This window comes from Passer domesticus, chromosome 28 (assembly GCF_036417665.1).
Source record: "Passer domesticus isolate bPasDom1 chromosome 28, bPasDom1.hap1, whole genome shotgun sequence".
In the NCBI taxonomy this organism is placed as follows: Eukaryota; Metazoa; Chordata; class Aves; order Passeriformes; family Passeridae; genus Passer; species Passer domesticus.
The window spans coordinates 2,061,385-2,075,829 of record NC_087501.1 but is presented as its reverse complement, the minus strand read 5'-3'; the positions used below and the strand labels follow the sequence as shown (position 1 = coordinate 2,075,829).

The window sequence follows — 14,445 nt, the reverse complement described above, 5'->3', positions numbered from 1 at the left end:
AACCAATGCCTGAGAAGCCGGGGAGGACTGGGAGTTACTGGTGTGTACTGGGTCCTCTGGGCCTGCTGCTTCCAAACCAGGGATGAAAAAGGACCAGCAGAACACCAACCTGATGGATTTTCAACCCATTTGGAGTCCTCAGTCAGTTCCACATTGGCTGTATCAGGACTCTTCCCTCTCCTGGTATTTCAGCAGGAAAAAAACACAATTTTCCCCCTGTAACTCACGATTTTGTTTCTGTTGCAGACTGGCTTGGAGCTGCACGTGCCTGGAGCTGATTTACAGGGTTCACAGTCCTGTTGCATCCCCTCTGGATCTCCCTGCCCTGCCTGGCTGCTCTCCACCCTCACCCCTCCTGCATTTTGGGGAGCACGGTGTCCCCCATTCCCAGGCGTGGTGGTGGCTGAGCCCATCCCGTAGCTGCTGGGCCTGGTGGGACTCTGGTGCATTTGGGGCATCTGTGACACTTTTTCCTCCTGTTGTGACATTTCTCTTCTCCTTTCCAGTGCTGAGAAGCCACCAGGGAAGTATTTTTAAGGAAGCAGAGCAGCTGTCTGCAGGTAGAGGGGAAAGGGAACCTCACAGGGACTGAGGATCTGTGTTTTCCAGATGTGGCATCCATATCTGCAGCAGAAAACACCCGGATTTGAGGATTTTCACACCAGAGCTGGGCAGAACTACAAAAACTCACACCTGAGCCAGGCCCCAGCCACGTGAGCCCTGGGGCCACACCTGGGGCTGGCTCCCAAACCTTGAGAAAGCTCCTGATGCCTTTGCAAGCAGCAGTGGGACCTCAGCAGGAGCACGGCTGCTCTGTCCAGCTGAGGAGCATCGTGTGGACAGCTGGAATTGCCACCTTGGAGCACCCAGAGCTGAGCAGAGTGCAGCTCACACGGGTGTTGGGTGCCACCAAATCCTCCCCGTGCCCCGAGCATCCCTGCTGTGCCCAGCCCCAGATCTGGGAGGTGCTTCCATTCCAAATTATTTAAGATTTCCTGCTTCCAGAGAGAAAAAGCTGCGTGAATTCCGGGGCTGGAGCAGGATTGCTGCTGGGGAGGAGCAGCCACGTGTCGTGCAGCTGGGGCACAGGGGATTAGGGTGTCACCCAGAACGTGCGTGGCCGTGGCTTGAAAAGAGGCAAAACGGAGCTTTTTTGAGAGAAACTGTTCCAAGAAAGTTTTTTGGTTTTTTTTTTGGTGAGCAGCGCCCGGAGGACGCGCGGCCCCGCTCTCCCCAGCACCAGGAGCAGGCTGTGCACAAACAGCCCCTTGAATTGGATTTCATGGGACATTAGAGGCATGGAGAGACCTGTCACAAGGATTAAATCCGAGCCAGAGCCAGACAGCTTCAAACAGATGTTGGGCTTCAGCAGGAGAATATTCCTTTGTTTGCCTCAGTGTTTTCCCATACGGAAAAGGAACATCTGTTCCAAAGCTTTCGGGGTGCTCTGGGGCTGGGGCAGGGTGGGATTATCCCTGCCAGGAGCCATTGGCCACCAAGCCCTGCTCCTGGGGAAGGAGGTGACACCAGGGGAGCAGAGCCCCAGCCCTGGGTGCCCTCTGGAACAGATGGTGGGACCCGTGTCCCCCGCAGCTGGGTGACAATGCTGCATTCAGGGTGGCTGTCCACGGAAAATGGGTTTTCCTTGTCCCCTGGAATACTCCTACAGGTGTATCTGCCCACAGGAGGGGACTGCAGCAAGCTGTTCTTTAAGCTCCCTCCCAACCTGAACCATTCCGTGGTTCTACAAGAGGAAAACTCTGGGGTTTGTCTTCGTTGTGGGGAAAAAACCTGGACATCCTGCGTGTTTCCGTTGGGGATGGTGTGACCAGGAGGGCTGGAGGCTCCACTGCTCAGCTTTGGACAAGTTTTGGGTGATGCTCCCCAGGATTTAGCCTGTCCTCAGAGCCAGGAGGTGAAATGGAGGCAGCCCGGGATGTGGGGGGCCTGGGGTAGTCCCCAGCCTCTCTGGATGTGCCTCAGGGGGCTCCAGGAGAGGGGCTGGGGATGAGGGATGGAGGGACAGACACAGGGAATGGCTCCCACTGCCAGAGGGCAGGGCTGGATGGGAGATTGGGAATGAGGAATTGATCCTGGCAGGGTGGGGAGGGGCTGGGATGGAATTCCCAGAGCAGCTGGGGCTGCCCCTGGATCCCTGGCAGTGCCCAAGGCCAGGCTGGGCACTGGGGCTGGAGCACCTGGGACGGTGGGAGGTGTCCCTGCCATGGCAGGGGGGTGGGACGAGGTCACCTTTACGATTCCATCCAGCCCAAACCCTTCCCTGAGTGCATAAAAAGGTCAGGGACCCTCCCCAGCTGTCCCGTGGCCACTGCCCCGTGGGTGCCTGGCCAGGGCTGGGGGCACCTGGGGGGCTGTTCTTGGGTCTGGGGGCTCCTCCCGTCCCCAAAACCCGATTTTTCCATCCCAGCCCCCCCTCCCTTCCCAGCCCTGCCCCCCTGCAGGCTGGCCAGGCACTAATTGAAAAGCCTAATGAGGTCCCAGGGGTCTCCTGCAGAGATGGAGCTAATTAGGGGCTGCACCACGAGCTCCGAGGTTTCTTCAAACCTCTTTTTTTTTCGGGGGCTGGAGGGGAGGGAGCGCCAGATGTCCGGGGTAAGGCTGCTGCTCCCGTCCTCAGGGCTCCTGCCAGAGCAGCTGGTGCAGAGGCAGTGGCTACACTTAATACATTTTAATTAGCATCATTAAATTCTTCCATTTGCTAATTGTTTCTCCTTTTGATCCTTTATCCTGCCCAGATTAGCCCTCGGGGGGGAAGGGGCGGGATGGGGGATGCAGACACGTCGGGGCGAGGTGAGGACTTTATTATCCTGACACCAGGCCTGGGGACAGCGCGGTAAAACACCCCAATTAGCGTTAATTAAGGCCAGATCCGCCTGTCCAGCCGGCTCAGGGAAAGAGCCACCCCCAAAAAGTGAATCTGCGGGGCTTGGTGGGAGCAGAGGGCACCAGGAACGCCCCAAAACCGGAGGTGGGATGCAGAGCCCTGCTCAGGTAAAACCCTGCTCAGGTGTTGGGGTGTGCCGTGGTCCTCGGGGGGGTATTCCAGAATCCGGGATCCAGGAGCAGCAGCTGCCGCCAGGTGAGGGGAATTCTGCTCCCGTGGGCACAATTCCATCCCCAGGGGCACGAGCTTGGCCTCTGCTCTGTCCCTCTTGGCTCGCAGGGGGAGAAACAGCCTCGGTGCTCTGCTAAAATCCCAAAAAATCCTCGGCCCAGCGGGTCTGGTCTCCTTGGAAAGGCTGGCACGGGCAGGGCAGGGCAGCAGGGATGGCTGGAGCGTGCTGAACTGAGCTGAGATCCCCCAGGGATGGGGAAAAACAAACCCAGGAGAGGAGAAAATCAGCCTCAATCCAAGGCAGGATCGTTCCCAGTCGCCGTGTGGGGCCCCGCTGGTTTCCTTGGGATGTTTGTCCTGTGGTTTAGGGTTAAGTGGACCCGTGGAAGGGTGTGATTGCTGCTGGAGAATGGATATTCAGCCTGGAGAAGGGAGATTTGACAGACTAAACCGGAGAAACTGAAAGAAGTGAACAGTTCTGGGTGCCTGCTGGTGGGCACGGCCAGTTTGATGCTCTGGAACAGGAGGCGCGCTCAGGGCAAGAAAGGAAAACAGCAGGTTATCCCAAAAAATGAAACGGCATCGGAAAAATAGCAGGTTATCCGGAAAAAAGGAAATAAAATCCGAAAAACAACAGGGTATTATAAATAAATAAATAATACCTGAAAAATAGCAGGTTATTAAAAAAAAAAAAAGTAAATAAAATTTAAAAAAAAAAAAAGGAGGGTATTAAAATAAATAAATAAATAATACCTGAAAAATAGCAGGTTATCCGAAAAAAAAAGTAAATAAAATCCGAAAAAAACCCAGGGTATTAAAAATAAATGAATAAATAAATAATACCCGAAAAATAGCAGGTTATAAAAAAAAAAGTAAATAAAATCCGAAAAAACCCCAGGGTATTAAAAATAAATGAATAAATAGTTAATACCCGAAAAATAGCAGGTTATCCAAAAGCAGCATCCAGAGCTGTCCTGGAGCAAAAGAAAAGGAAAAAGGAAAAGGAAAAGGAGCCCAGATTTCCTGCTGCCTGTCTTCACTGATTCCCATCCCCGGGCTCTCAGGGCCGGGAAGCAGACCCCAGACCGGCGGGTTTTACTCCAAACGGCAGGTTTTGCCCCAAACAGGCGGGTTTTACCCCAAACAGGCGGGATTTACCCCAAACCTGGGGGTTTTACCCCAAAATGCGGCTGCGACCGCACAGGGCTGTGCCCGCCAGGGGGCGCCAACCGCCCCCCAAAGGGGCTCCCAAGCTCCGCCCCCAGCCGGAACAAGCCCCGCCCCACCCGCGCGGCCACGCCCACAACCAATCCCCTCCCCGCACACCGAGGCCCCGCCCAAACGCCCAAACCCCGCCCCCGCGCGGCCGCTCTCGCTCCGCGCCGTTCGCTCTCGCGAGAGCCGTGCCGGGAGGCGGCCGAGCCGGCGCTGAGGGCCCGCCCGCCATGGAGGCCCCGCGGGCGCTGCCGCTGCTCCCGCTGCTGCTGCTGCTGCTCCTGGGGCTCTGCGCCGCCGGTACGGCACTGCCGCGGGGGCGGGAGAGGCGGGGGGTCGGGCACCGCGCTGGGTGGGGGGCGCCCGCTGCCCTTGGGTCACCGGGGTTCCGCCCTTGGCAGCGCCGCTGCCCCGAGCTCCCCGTGCCCCTCGGCTCCGGTGGTGCGTCCCTCGGGGGTCTCCCCTGTGTCCCTCGGGAGTGTCCCCTGTACCCCTCGGGGTCTCCCCCGTGCCCCCCTGGGAGTCTCCCCTGTGCCCCCCTCGGGGCTCTCCCCTGTACCCCCCCGGGGGTGTCCCCTGTGCCCCCCTCAGGGTCTCCCCTGTGCCCCCCTCGGGGCTCTCCCCTGTGCCCCTCGGGGGTCTCCCCTGTGCCCCCCTCAGAGTCTCCCCTGTGCCCCTCTCGGGGCTCTCCCCTGTGCCCCTCGGGGGTGTCCCCTGTGCCCCCCCTCGGGAGTCTCCCCTGTGCCCCTCGGGGCTCTCCCCTGTGCCCCCCCGGGGGTGTCCCCTGTGCCCCTCGGGGCTCTCCCCTGTGCCCCCCCGGGGGTGTCCCCTGTGCCCCTCGGGGCTCTCCCCTGTGCCCCCCCGGGGGTGTCCCCTGTGCCCCTCTGGAGTCTCCCCTGTGCCCCTCAGGGTCTCCCCTGTGCCCCCTCGAGGGTCTCCCCTGTGCCCCCCGGAGGTCTCCCCTGTGTCCCTCGAGGGTCTCCCCTGTGCCCCCCGGGTGTCTCCCCCGTGCCCCTCTGGAGTCTCCCCTGTGCCCCTCAGGGTCTCCCCTGTGCCCCTCTGGAGTCTCCCCTGTGCCCCTCTCGGGGCTCTCCCCTGTGCCCCCCCGGGGGTGTCCCCTGTGCCCCTCTGGAGTCTCCCCTGTGCCCCTCAGGGTCTCCCCTGTGCCCCCTCGAGGGTCTCCCCTGTGCCCCCCGGAGGTCTCCCCTGTGTCCCTCGAGGGTCTCCCCTGTGCCCCCCGGGTGTCTCCCCCGTGCCCCTCTGGAGTCTCCCCTGTGCCCCTCAGGGTCTCCCCTGTGCCCCTCTGGAGTCTCCCCTGTGCCCCTCTCGGGGCTCTCCCCGGTGCCCCCGGTGCCCGCTGACCGCGCTCCCCGTGTTTGTCACCACAGACAGCTCTCACACCGGGCCCGGCGGCTCGGAGGGAGCCGGAGCGGCTGGCAGCCACGAGCACACGGCAAACGGAAACGAGCAGAGCAACGAGGGAAAGCTCAGCAGTGGTGACACGCAAACAAACCCGAGCAGCGCGGATGAGAACACGGCAAACAGCCAGCAGGACAGCAGCCTGACTGAAAAGGGCACCGAGGAGGAGAAGGAGAAACAGTCCCAGAAAGGCTCAGAGGCTGCTCAGCATGGCCAAGGTGCCAATGGCAGTGCTGGAAGCGGCGGGGCAGCAGGGCAGCAAGGAGCTGTGAGCCAGGGCAGCAACGGTGGTGACACAGGCAATGGTGGGCAGGAGGGCACAGCGGGCAGCTCCGCTGGCCAGGGCAATGCCAACAGTGCCAGCGGTGGCCAGGGCAACACCAACAGTGCCAGTGATGGCCAGGGCAATGCCAACAGTGCCAGTAATGGCCAGGGCAGCACCAACGGTGTCAATAATGGCCAGGGCAGCACCAACGGTGGCACTGGTGTCCAGAGCAGCACCAACAGTGGCACCGATAGCCAGAGCAACCCAAGCAGTGGCACTGTTAGCCAGGGCAGCACCAACAGCGTCAGTAATGGCCAGGGCAATGCCAACAGTGCCAGTGATGGCCAGAGCAACGCAGGGACCAGCACTGGAGGCACGAGCAGCACAGGCAGTGGCACTGGTAGCCAGGGCAACACAGGGACCAGCATTAATGGCGAAAGTGGCAGCCAGAACAACAACAACAATGGGCAGAACGGTGTCAGCCAGAACAGCCAGGGTGGCAGCCAGGCAGGGGACAATGACAACAGGGGCAGCAAGGAGGGCAAGGAGAGCAGTGGCAAGGGTAGCAATGGCAAGGACGAGAACAAAAATGGCAGCACCAACCAGAACAGCAACAACCAGAACAGCAACAACCAGGACGACAGCAAGAAGGAGCAGGGCACCAATCAGGGCAGTGATGGCAAGGACAAGAACACAAGTGGCAGCACCAACCAGAACATCAACGACCAGAACATCAACACCCAGGACCAGAGCAACACGCAGGGTGGCAGCAGCCAGGGCAATGGTGACAGGAACCAGGCTGGCAACGGGGCCAGCAGCCAGGGCGGGCAGCAGGCCCAGGCTGAGAGCCAGGGCAGCGCTGCTGAGGAGCAGCCTCAGGGCCAGGATGGCGCGCAGCAGCCCCAGGAGGAGCAGGGCCCTGTGTCACAGCCAGCTCCCTCCCCCGGGGAGGGTGACAGCTCCTTGGAAAACGAAGAGAGCGCCGCGGAGGAGGTGGCCAAGGCCGAGGAGGGCAGTGACACCTCCCTGGACCTGCACAGGGACCAGAGTGTCCCCTCCCTGCCCAGGGCCCGCTCGGAGAGCAGCCACTTCTTTGCCTACCTGGTGAGCACGGCTGTGATTGTGGCTGCCCTGTACGTGGCCTACCACAACAAGCGCAAGGTGAGCAGCCCTGCTGGGGGTCCCAGGAGGAGGGGGGACAGCAATCTGAGCCCATATTTCTTAGAAGGATGATTTATTATTGAATAGATCATAATATGTTAATATATTGTTGTAGTATTATTATTATTATTATTATTATTATTATTATTATTATTATTATTATTATTATTATTATTATAGGATAATATATTATATATTGTAGCCATTATATTTTATGAAAAGTCCTTTGCTAGGATTTTTCTCCTGAGAAGCTGAGGAGCCTCAGGAAAGAAATGTATAAACAATTACAATCTGCTGCTGTGGAATGCAACAGGTGCAGCTGTGTCTGGTTGTTTCTAATTAATGGCCAATCACAATCATCTAGCTCGGACTCTCAGAGTCACAAGCCTTTGTTATTCATTCCATTTTTGTCCTTTCCAGCCTTCTGATGGATCCTTTTCTCTATTCTTTTAGTATAGCTTTAATATATAATTTTAATATAATATATATCATAATATAATAAATCAGCCTTCTGAAACATGGAGTGAAGATTCATGTCTCTTCACACAAAGCATCAGCCATAATGTATGTTAATATATCATAATTATATGAGAATACATGAATATATTATGATATTATAATAAAAATTCTATACTAAACTATAGAGAAAGGATACAGAAGGCTAGACAGGAAAGAATAATAAAAACCCCTGACAGACCGCAGAGTCTGACACAGCTGGACTGGGACTGGCCATGAAGTAAAAACAATTCACATGGAACCAACCAAAGATGCACCTGCCACATTCCAAAGCTGCAAAACACGGGGAGAAGCCATCAGATAATATTGTTTTTGTTTTCCTCTGAGGCTTCTCATCTTCCTGGGCAAAGGGATTTTTCATCAAATATCTTGGTGGCAGGCGGGACCAGCCCTTTCCCCCTGTCCTGACTGGTTTCTCACCAGTATCTCCCAGTTTGATCCACGTTTGTGTGGTCCCACAGGAGGGTTGTGGCCAGGAATGGGGCCGTGTCTGGTGGGAACTGGGTGTTCTCAGCTCTGCTGCTGGTTTTCAGAGGTGAAGCCACAAAGGGGTGTGAGATCCCTCCATCTTATCTCTGACAGTTTCCTGCTGGCAGTTTTCTGTAGCAGCAACATGAGGTTGGGGTTGTTTTTTCTCACATAAAGCTGGCTTTGAGGGAGGATTAAAAAAAAGAAAATTCTTACTGTTTTCTGCTGAGCAAACCTCCTTATCCATCTCAGGAATGGTTGACTGCTGGCATTTAATGTTTCAATGCTTGGGCACAGGAAAAGGGTTGTGGGAGCAGATGAGCAAGAAACCAGAGGTGAGCCTGTGCTGGAAGCTGCTGTTCCACTCACCCTGTCTCCATTTTTCTCTCTCCAAAGATCATTGCTTTTGCTCTGGAAGGAAAAAGATCAAAAACTGGTCGACGGCCCAAATCTGGTGATTATCAGAGACTGGATCAGAAGGTGAGATTCCAGCCCAAAGTGGGGGTTGGAAACCCAAAATAGTGTCCCTTTGCATTAGAAAGGGTCCCAAAGCCCCAGTCAGGAGTTTGGGAGAGCACAGTTTGGTGCAGAAACAGGGTTTTGCCAGGAAATGGAGAAATAAGACTGAGAAGTGCTGGCAGAGCTGACCCAGGGCACAGAGTTGGGCTGTGCTGAATGGCTTTGGCACTGATCCAGACGACTTGTCAGAGAGGATTTTAGTGGGAGAAAGGGTAGGATTTGGGGAGAAATCCCTTTCTTCAGTCCCTTTAAACCCTGCTCCACCTCTTGCCCTTCAGGGCAGATGTGCCTGTCATTATTTTCTGCCATAGGAAGAGGAGAGTTAGGAAGACAAAGGCAAGAGCTTGTGTTTGCTTTGCTTCTCAGGTCTGGGCAGAGCAGCAGGGTGATTCTGAGCTTTCAGGAGGTCCCAACCTTTCCTCTTGCCTTTGCAGATCTAGATTCCTCCTCAGATGCTGGCGGGGATGCAGTGCTGCCACAGCTGGATTCCAGTCCACGGGAAGGAGGGGAAACGCTTTTTGTTTTGCACCTGCACCTTGATAAAACCTCTCACTTCCCTAAATCGCTCCTTTCCCAGCTGCCTTGTTTTCCCCCTGGGTGTCTGGCTGCTGGAAAAGCCAGACCCTGAACTTGTGTGTCCCAATGCAATGGAATTTGCCATCTGCTGGACTGACCCCTCCTTCTGGGGGGGGAAATTAAGGATCTGCTGCACAATGAGCCATGGGACTGTCCCTTGCCTGGGAGCAAAGCTGCCTTGCTCTCCTCCTGCCCCTTCTCCAGCTCCTGGGTTTGGATGCTCAGGTTGGGAGCATCTGAGTTCTCCTGTGCTCCTTTGGAACTGACCCAGCACAGGCTCAGATTTGGGTTTTCTCTCCCTGATCAGCTCTCACACCCAGATTCCCTTTTCCACACACCCCTTTGGCCGTGCTGGAGCAGTTTTTGTAGCTCTGATTCCTGCTCCATGCAGCTCTCTTCCCTCCCAGTGCTCCCAGTTCAGCTGTTGCACTGGGGGTGTTGGTTGTGGAGGGGGTCAGGCTGAGGGGGCTCCATGCCCTGGTGGGTCAGGGATTCAGGTGGGAACATTGCTTCCTGCCCTTGTCAGGTGTGGGAAGGAAGGAATGTAAATCCCTGAGGAGTTTGGGATGAGGGAAGCTCCCAGTCCCTCCAGTTTGGGCTGGCACTGGGCAGCCCAAGGATTGGTGCCCCACTTACACCTCTGAGGTGATTTTCATTCCTGCACTTCTACTCCCCAGAGGTTTCTGGAGGGGGCACAAAGTACCTGCTTGGCTCCTGCTTTGGGTTTTTCCAGGGGAAAAAAAACGATTTGAGGAGCCCAGAGCTGCTCAGGTGGGCACCCAGCTGTGCCACATCAGGTGCCAGGCGTGTGCCAGTCCCACACTTGCTGACTGACTGCACGGGGAGAGTCCCAGAATGGTTCAATTCCCTCCTGGGGGGCTTTTTTCTGGCCGTGCCAGGCTGGGGAGCAATCAGCTCCTTGCCCTGTGGTCACCTTGCACAAGGGCAGGGCTGTTTGCTGGTCACTGTGAAAGCTGCAGCTCTACTTTTGATTTCCTAACGCTTCATTCCAAGAGGGGAGGGAGGGCTTGGCCTTCTCCAAACCCTAAAACCATCCTTTCCCTTTTTGCTGGCTCTTGGCAAGCTTGAGAGTCCCCGTTGGCTTTAAAGAGCTCTCAGGGTTTCCCTAGGAATGCTAGGATGCTAAAAGGACTTCCAGGAGTTGTTTGGAGAGCAGGAGGGTGGAGGGAAAGGGAAACAGGGCTGGGAATGCAGCTCTGGGGAAAAAGGCTGGGAAGCTCCTGCCCCAAAACAGCCTCCTGAGGGGTCAGCCAGGCCTGGGGAGGGCACAGTGGCTTTTGGACACAGCAGGGAGAAAACCCTGCTGCAGTGTCTGGGGTTCCTGGCCTGCTCTGGCCAGGGTTTTTTTGGAGTGTGTGCTCTTTTTGGAGTGTGAGTGCTCTGCGCTTGCTTTGTCCTGGTTTGTGGTTTTTTTTAAACTGATTAATAATTTAGAAAGGCTTTCTATTTTTTCTCAGCATCTGCTTCCTTTTCTATCCTGGGAGCTGTTTCAACCCCTCTCTTGCCCCAGGCTGTGGGAATGGAATTTTGGACCTCAAGCACCTGGATCCCAGGCTGAGCCAAGCATTCCTGAGTGGGTCTGGGGAGAGGCACCTCTCACACCAGGCTGAATTGAGGGCTTTTCCCCCAAAATCCCCCCACCAGCACTTCCCAAGGGTGATGTGCCAACAGTCTGGGCTGCCCCAAACCTCTGGGGTTTGCTCCCAGTGTGTTGAGTGTTGTGGTGGTTGTGCAACGTGTCCCAAAGGATCAAGGTGCACAGAACCTTTTCCCTTTGGACACACGTGCTTCCCACGGATGCTGTCTGTTGGTACAGAGGGTTTTTTTGCCAAATATTCCTACTTTCTAGGCTTGAACCAGCACGTGATTTGTTTTCTGCTGCAGTGCAATGCACCTTGCTTGGAAGGATCAGAATTTTTTACAGTTCTTTGTACTGTTCTTTTTTATTTTCTGTGTGGTGAAATCAGCAAATGGATTAAAAAACACCCAAAAGGTTGAGTTTTCACTTCTCTCTTGCTTCTGGTTTTTTTTTTTCCTGTTCTTTGCGTGGTTTTCACTGACACCTGGCACCAAAGGTGCAGGGTGGCTCCTCTTTATGCAAAACCCCTTGATTTTGATACAAACACCATTTTTGTGGAGCTGTCTGTGCTCAGAGCTCCGTGTGCAGCCGGAAGGAGCCCAGACAGGCCCAGCCAGAGCGGATTTGAAATTTCCAGGGCCCAGCATCAGCCCAGCTCCACTGGGTGCCGTGAGGTCAGGGCCCAAGAGGAGATTAAACTGCTCTGGACGCAGCTTAGTCCTGAGCTCTGCTCTTGGATTTCTTCTTCCTCCTGCAGGGAGCCCCAGAGGGCAATGCCAGGGTGTCCCAGCTCCTTGGAGCAGCAGCTGGAGGCTGGAAAAGAGTGGTGTGAACAGGGAAAAGAAGGTGCCTGGCCCCCAGTGGAGGCTGAGGCTGCTCTGGGGAGTGTTTCCTGCTGGGAGTGGAACAAAATCTTTCCTTTCCCCACCTCCTTTCCCTCCCAGGAGGAAATCCTGCTTTCCACTCCCCTCCAGTCCCAGCTGGGAGCAGGCAGGGCCGCTTGTTTTCCTGGGGATGGGCTGCTGACAGCTTGCAGGAGGAAAAAAGGGTGAAAATTTGGGATGGGGGGGGTGGGAGAGACCTTAGAGACCCCCCCAGTTCCAAGCCTTGCTGCCAGGGGCTCAAAGCACTGCTGTGCTTTGTGTCTTTAGGGTGATTTCCCAAAAAAACCCCACTGCAATGTGCTCCAGGACCCCCTGCCTGCCCTCACCCTGATCTCAGAGGGCTGGAAAGGCCCCAAAATGCTTTGGCAGGCGTGGTGGGGCAGGAGCAGCCCTGAGGTCAGGTCCTGTCCCTGGTGCAGGAAGCAGAGGGGGCACCCAGGGGTGGGGAGTGCCCCTGGGGTCATGTGGGGGTCAAAGTCAAAGTCCATGAGTGGAAATAATAAATAAAATAAAATCAGAAATGCTTTGCCAGCTGGGTTGGGCTCTGCTTATCGGGGCAGGATTGAGACATTCTGATAGAGGCAGCTCAGCAGAGAGGCCCTGGGGGTGGAGGAGCTCTCATGCATGAGAAACTGGGTGAAACTGGGTGAGACTGGGTGAGCCTGGGCACGGGGCTGTGCCCTTCAACCCTCTTGGAGTGCAGCTCAAGAGAGTGCAGCTCTTCCCAGCTGGGTTTTGGGCTGTGCTGGCAGGGAGCAGGATGAGAGGAAACAGCCTCAGGTTGGATTTTGGGAAGATTCCTCTGTGGAAACAGCAGAGCAGGCCCTAGCAGGGGTGGGGACCCCATCCCTGGGGGTTCAGCAGCTGTTGTGGCACTTGGGGTCAGTGGTGGCCTTGGCAGCTGGACTTGGTGGTCTCGGGGCTTTCCCAGCCCAGATGATTCCAGGGTTGTGTGAAATGCTGCAGCCACTCCCAGCCTGCAAACCCCATGAGAACCACCCTGGGTTTGTTTTATCTCATTTCTCCTGAGGGCTCTGAGTCCTGCACGGCCTCCTGAGCAAACAGGTGAGCCTGAGCTGATCTCACAGCAGGTATTTTCCTTACGGGCAGGGCACCAGCCAAGCAAACACATCAGCTTTGCCTCTGCGTGGCAAATTCCACGGCCTGGGACCATTGGTTTGGATTAAAAATCCACCAAAATGGCTGAGGTGGCATTTGCAAGGCTGGAGCTCTTTGGGGTGAGAAAAGCAGGAGGAGAGGCAGGTTTGGGTCTCCTCGGAGCTGCTGGGGGAAGGTTGGGTGTCACTGGGCCTAAATCAGATTTTCCTGCTCTGCAGCGGGTCCCTGGGAAGAGGAGCTGGCTTGTTAAACCCTCCCCACAGCAGGCTGAACCTCTCACCTTCCCAGAGGAATTTTTGGTTGGTTTTCCTGTAACTTGGCCCTTTCTCTCCACGTGTGGCAGGGCACAGGCTGCTGCTGGTCACTGAGGTTTTGCCCCTCAGGAGCCCTGTGTCTGCAGCAGGCTGGGAGTGAGGCAGGAGCGTGGATCCTCAGGGCTGAGGAAGGATGCACAGCCTGCAGGGTGAGAGGAGGGACAGGAACACTGTGTCCTGCTTGGGAGAGACCTTACAGACCACCCAGTGCCACCCCTGCCATGGCAGGGACACCTCCCACCATCCCAGGCTGCTCCAGCCCCAGTGCCCAGCCTGGCCTTGGGCACTGCCAGGGATCCAGGGGCAGCCCCAGCTGCTCTGGGAATTCCATCCCAGCCCCTCCTCACCCTGCCAGGAACAATTCCTCATTCCCAATCTCCCATCCACCCCTGTCCTCAGGCAGTGGGAGCCATTCCCTGTGTCTGTCCCTCCATCCTTGTCCCCAGTCCCTCTCCAGCTCTCCTGCAGCCCCTTCAGACCCTGCAAGGGCTCTGAGCTCTCCCTGGAGCTTCTCCTCTCCAGGTGAACACCCCAGCTCTCCCAGCCTGGCTCCAGAGGGGTTCCAGCCCTGGAGCAGCTCCGTGGCCTCCTCTGGACCTGCTCCAGCAGCTCCACGTCCCTCTGGTGTTGGACCAGAGCTGGGGGAGCTCTGCAGGTGGGGTCTCACCTGGGCTGGAGGTGCCAGAGCTGCCTCCCCAGTCCCTGCTGTGTCCCTGGGCTCCCCAGGGTGCTGCCTCTGGGTGATCTCTCCTGGCAGAGCTCACCTTCTCTGCAAATTCCATCCCATCACTGAATTATCTCCCTGCTCAGTGATCTAATCCTCTTTGCCAGATCAGCCTTCAAGCCTCTTCCAGGGCTCCTTTCCAGCACGGTCTCACTGCTCAGCAGCTGGCCCTGGCCCTTGCTTTCCTCCTGCTCCAGCAGCAGGATGATGATGATGATGATGAAAGGAACCCTTTATTTATTCTTCAATTATTTTTTAAGAATGCCATTTTTAATTATTAATTATACTGAAGCAAAGTTTCAAAGCTGCGATGTCTAGCACAGTTTAGTGGTTTTGGTGTCCAATTCAAGTGGTGGAGGTGGCTCTGCTCCCCCTCCCAGGCTGTCCTGGAGCTGGTGGAGGGAGCAGCTGCAGAGGCTGATGCTGCCTCAGGGGAGCTGAGGCTCTGCCAAGGGGCTCAGTCCCAGCCCTGCCCTGCTCTGGGGGGTTTCTGTCCCCAAATGTCACCGTGGGGGGATCTCAGGCCAATTTCTATCAACTCATCGACATCCAGTTAGGGTTAGGAATATTTGGAATAGGAATATTATGG

The 14,445-nt window shown here is 56.2% G+C and overlaps 1 protein-coding gene and 1 long non-coding RNA gene across 2 annotated transcripts; one reads left to right on the top strand and one right to left on the bottom strand.

Annotated features, from left to right (window-relative positions):
• Positions 1-3,055: 3,055 nt before the first annotated feature.
• Positions 3,056-4,277, bottom strand: LOC135287212 (uncharacterized). Its single transcript, XR_010351034.1, has 2 exons — positions 4,008-4,277; positions 3,056-3,498 (listed from the first exon to the last, which is right to left on the bottom strand). It is a non-coding gene; the product is annotated as an uncharacterized LOC135287212 (long non-coding RNA).
• Positions 4,278-4,428: 151 nt separating this feature from the next.
• On the top strand, positions 4,429-11,245 carry TGOLN2 (trans-golgi network protein 2). Its single transcript, XM_064400393.1, has 4 exons — positions 4,429-4,591; positions 5,680-7,136; positions 8,517-8,600; positions 9,074-11,245. The coding sequence occupies exons 1-4, from the start codon at positions 4,522-4,524 to the stop codon at positions 9,077-9,079; spliced, it is 1,617 nt and encodes a 538-aa protein (XP_064256463.1). The 5' UTR covers positions 4,429-4,521; the 3' UTR covers positions 9,080-11,245.
• Positions 11,246-14,445: the final 3,200 nt, after the last annotated feature.

What these genes read in the sequence shown, in the direction of transcription:
- TGOLN2 (XM_064400393.1), top strand. Translation starts at nt 4,522, where the DNA reads ATGGAGGCCCCGCGGGCGCTGCCGCTGCTCCCGCTGCTGCTGCTGCTG. An exon ending in CCTGGGGCTCTGCGCCGCCG is followed by an intron (nt 4,592 to 5,679) that starts GTACGGCACTGC and finishes TTGTCACCACAG; the next exon opens with ACAGCTCTCACACCGGGCCC. An exon ending in CCTACCACAACAAGCGCAAG is followed by an intron (nt 7,137 to 8,516) that starts GTGAGCAGCCCT and finishes CTCTCTCCAAAG; the next exon opens with ATCATTGCTTTTGCTCTGGA.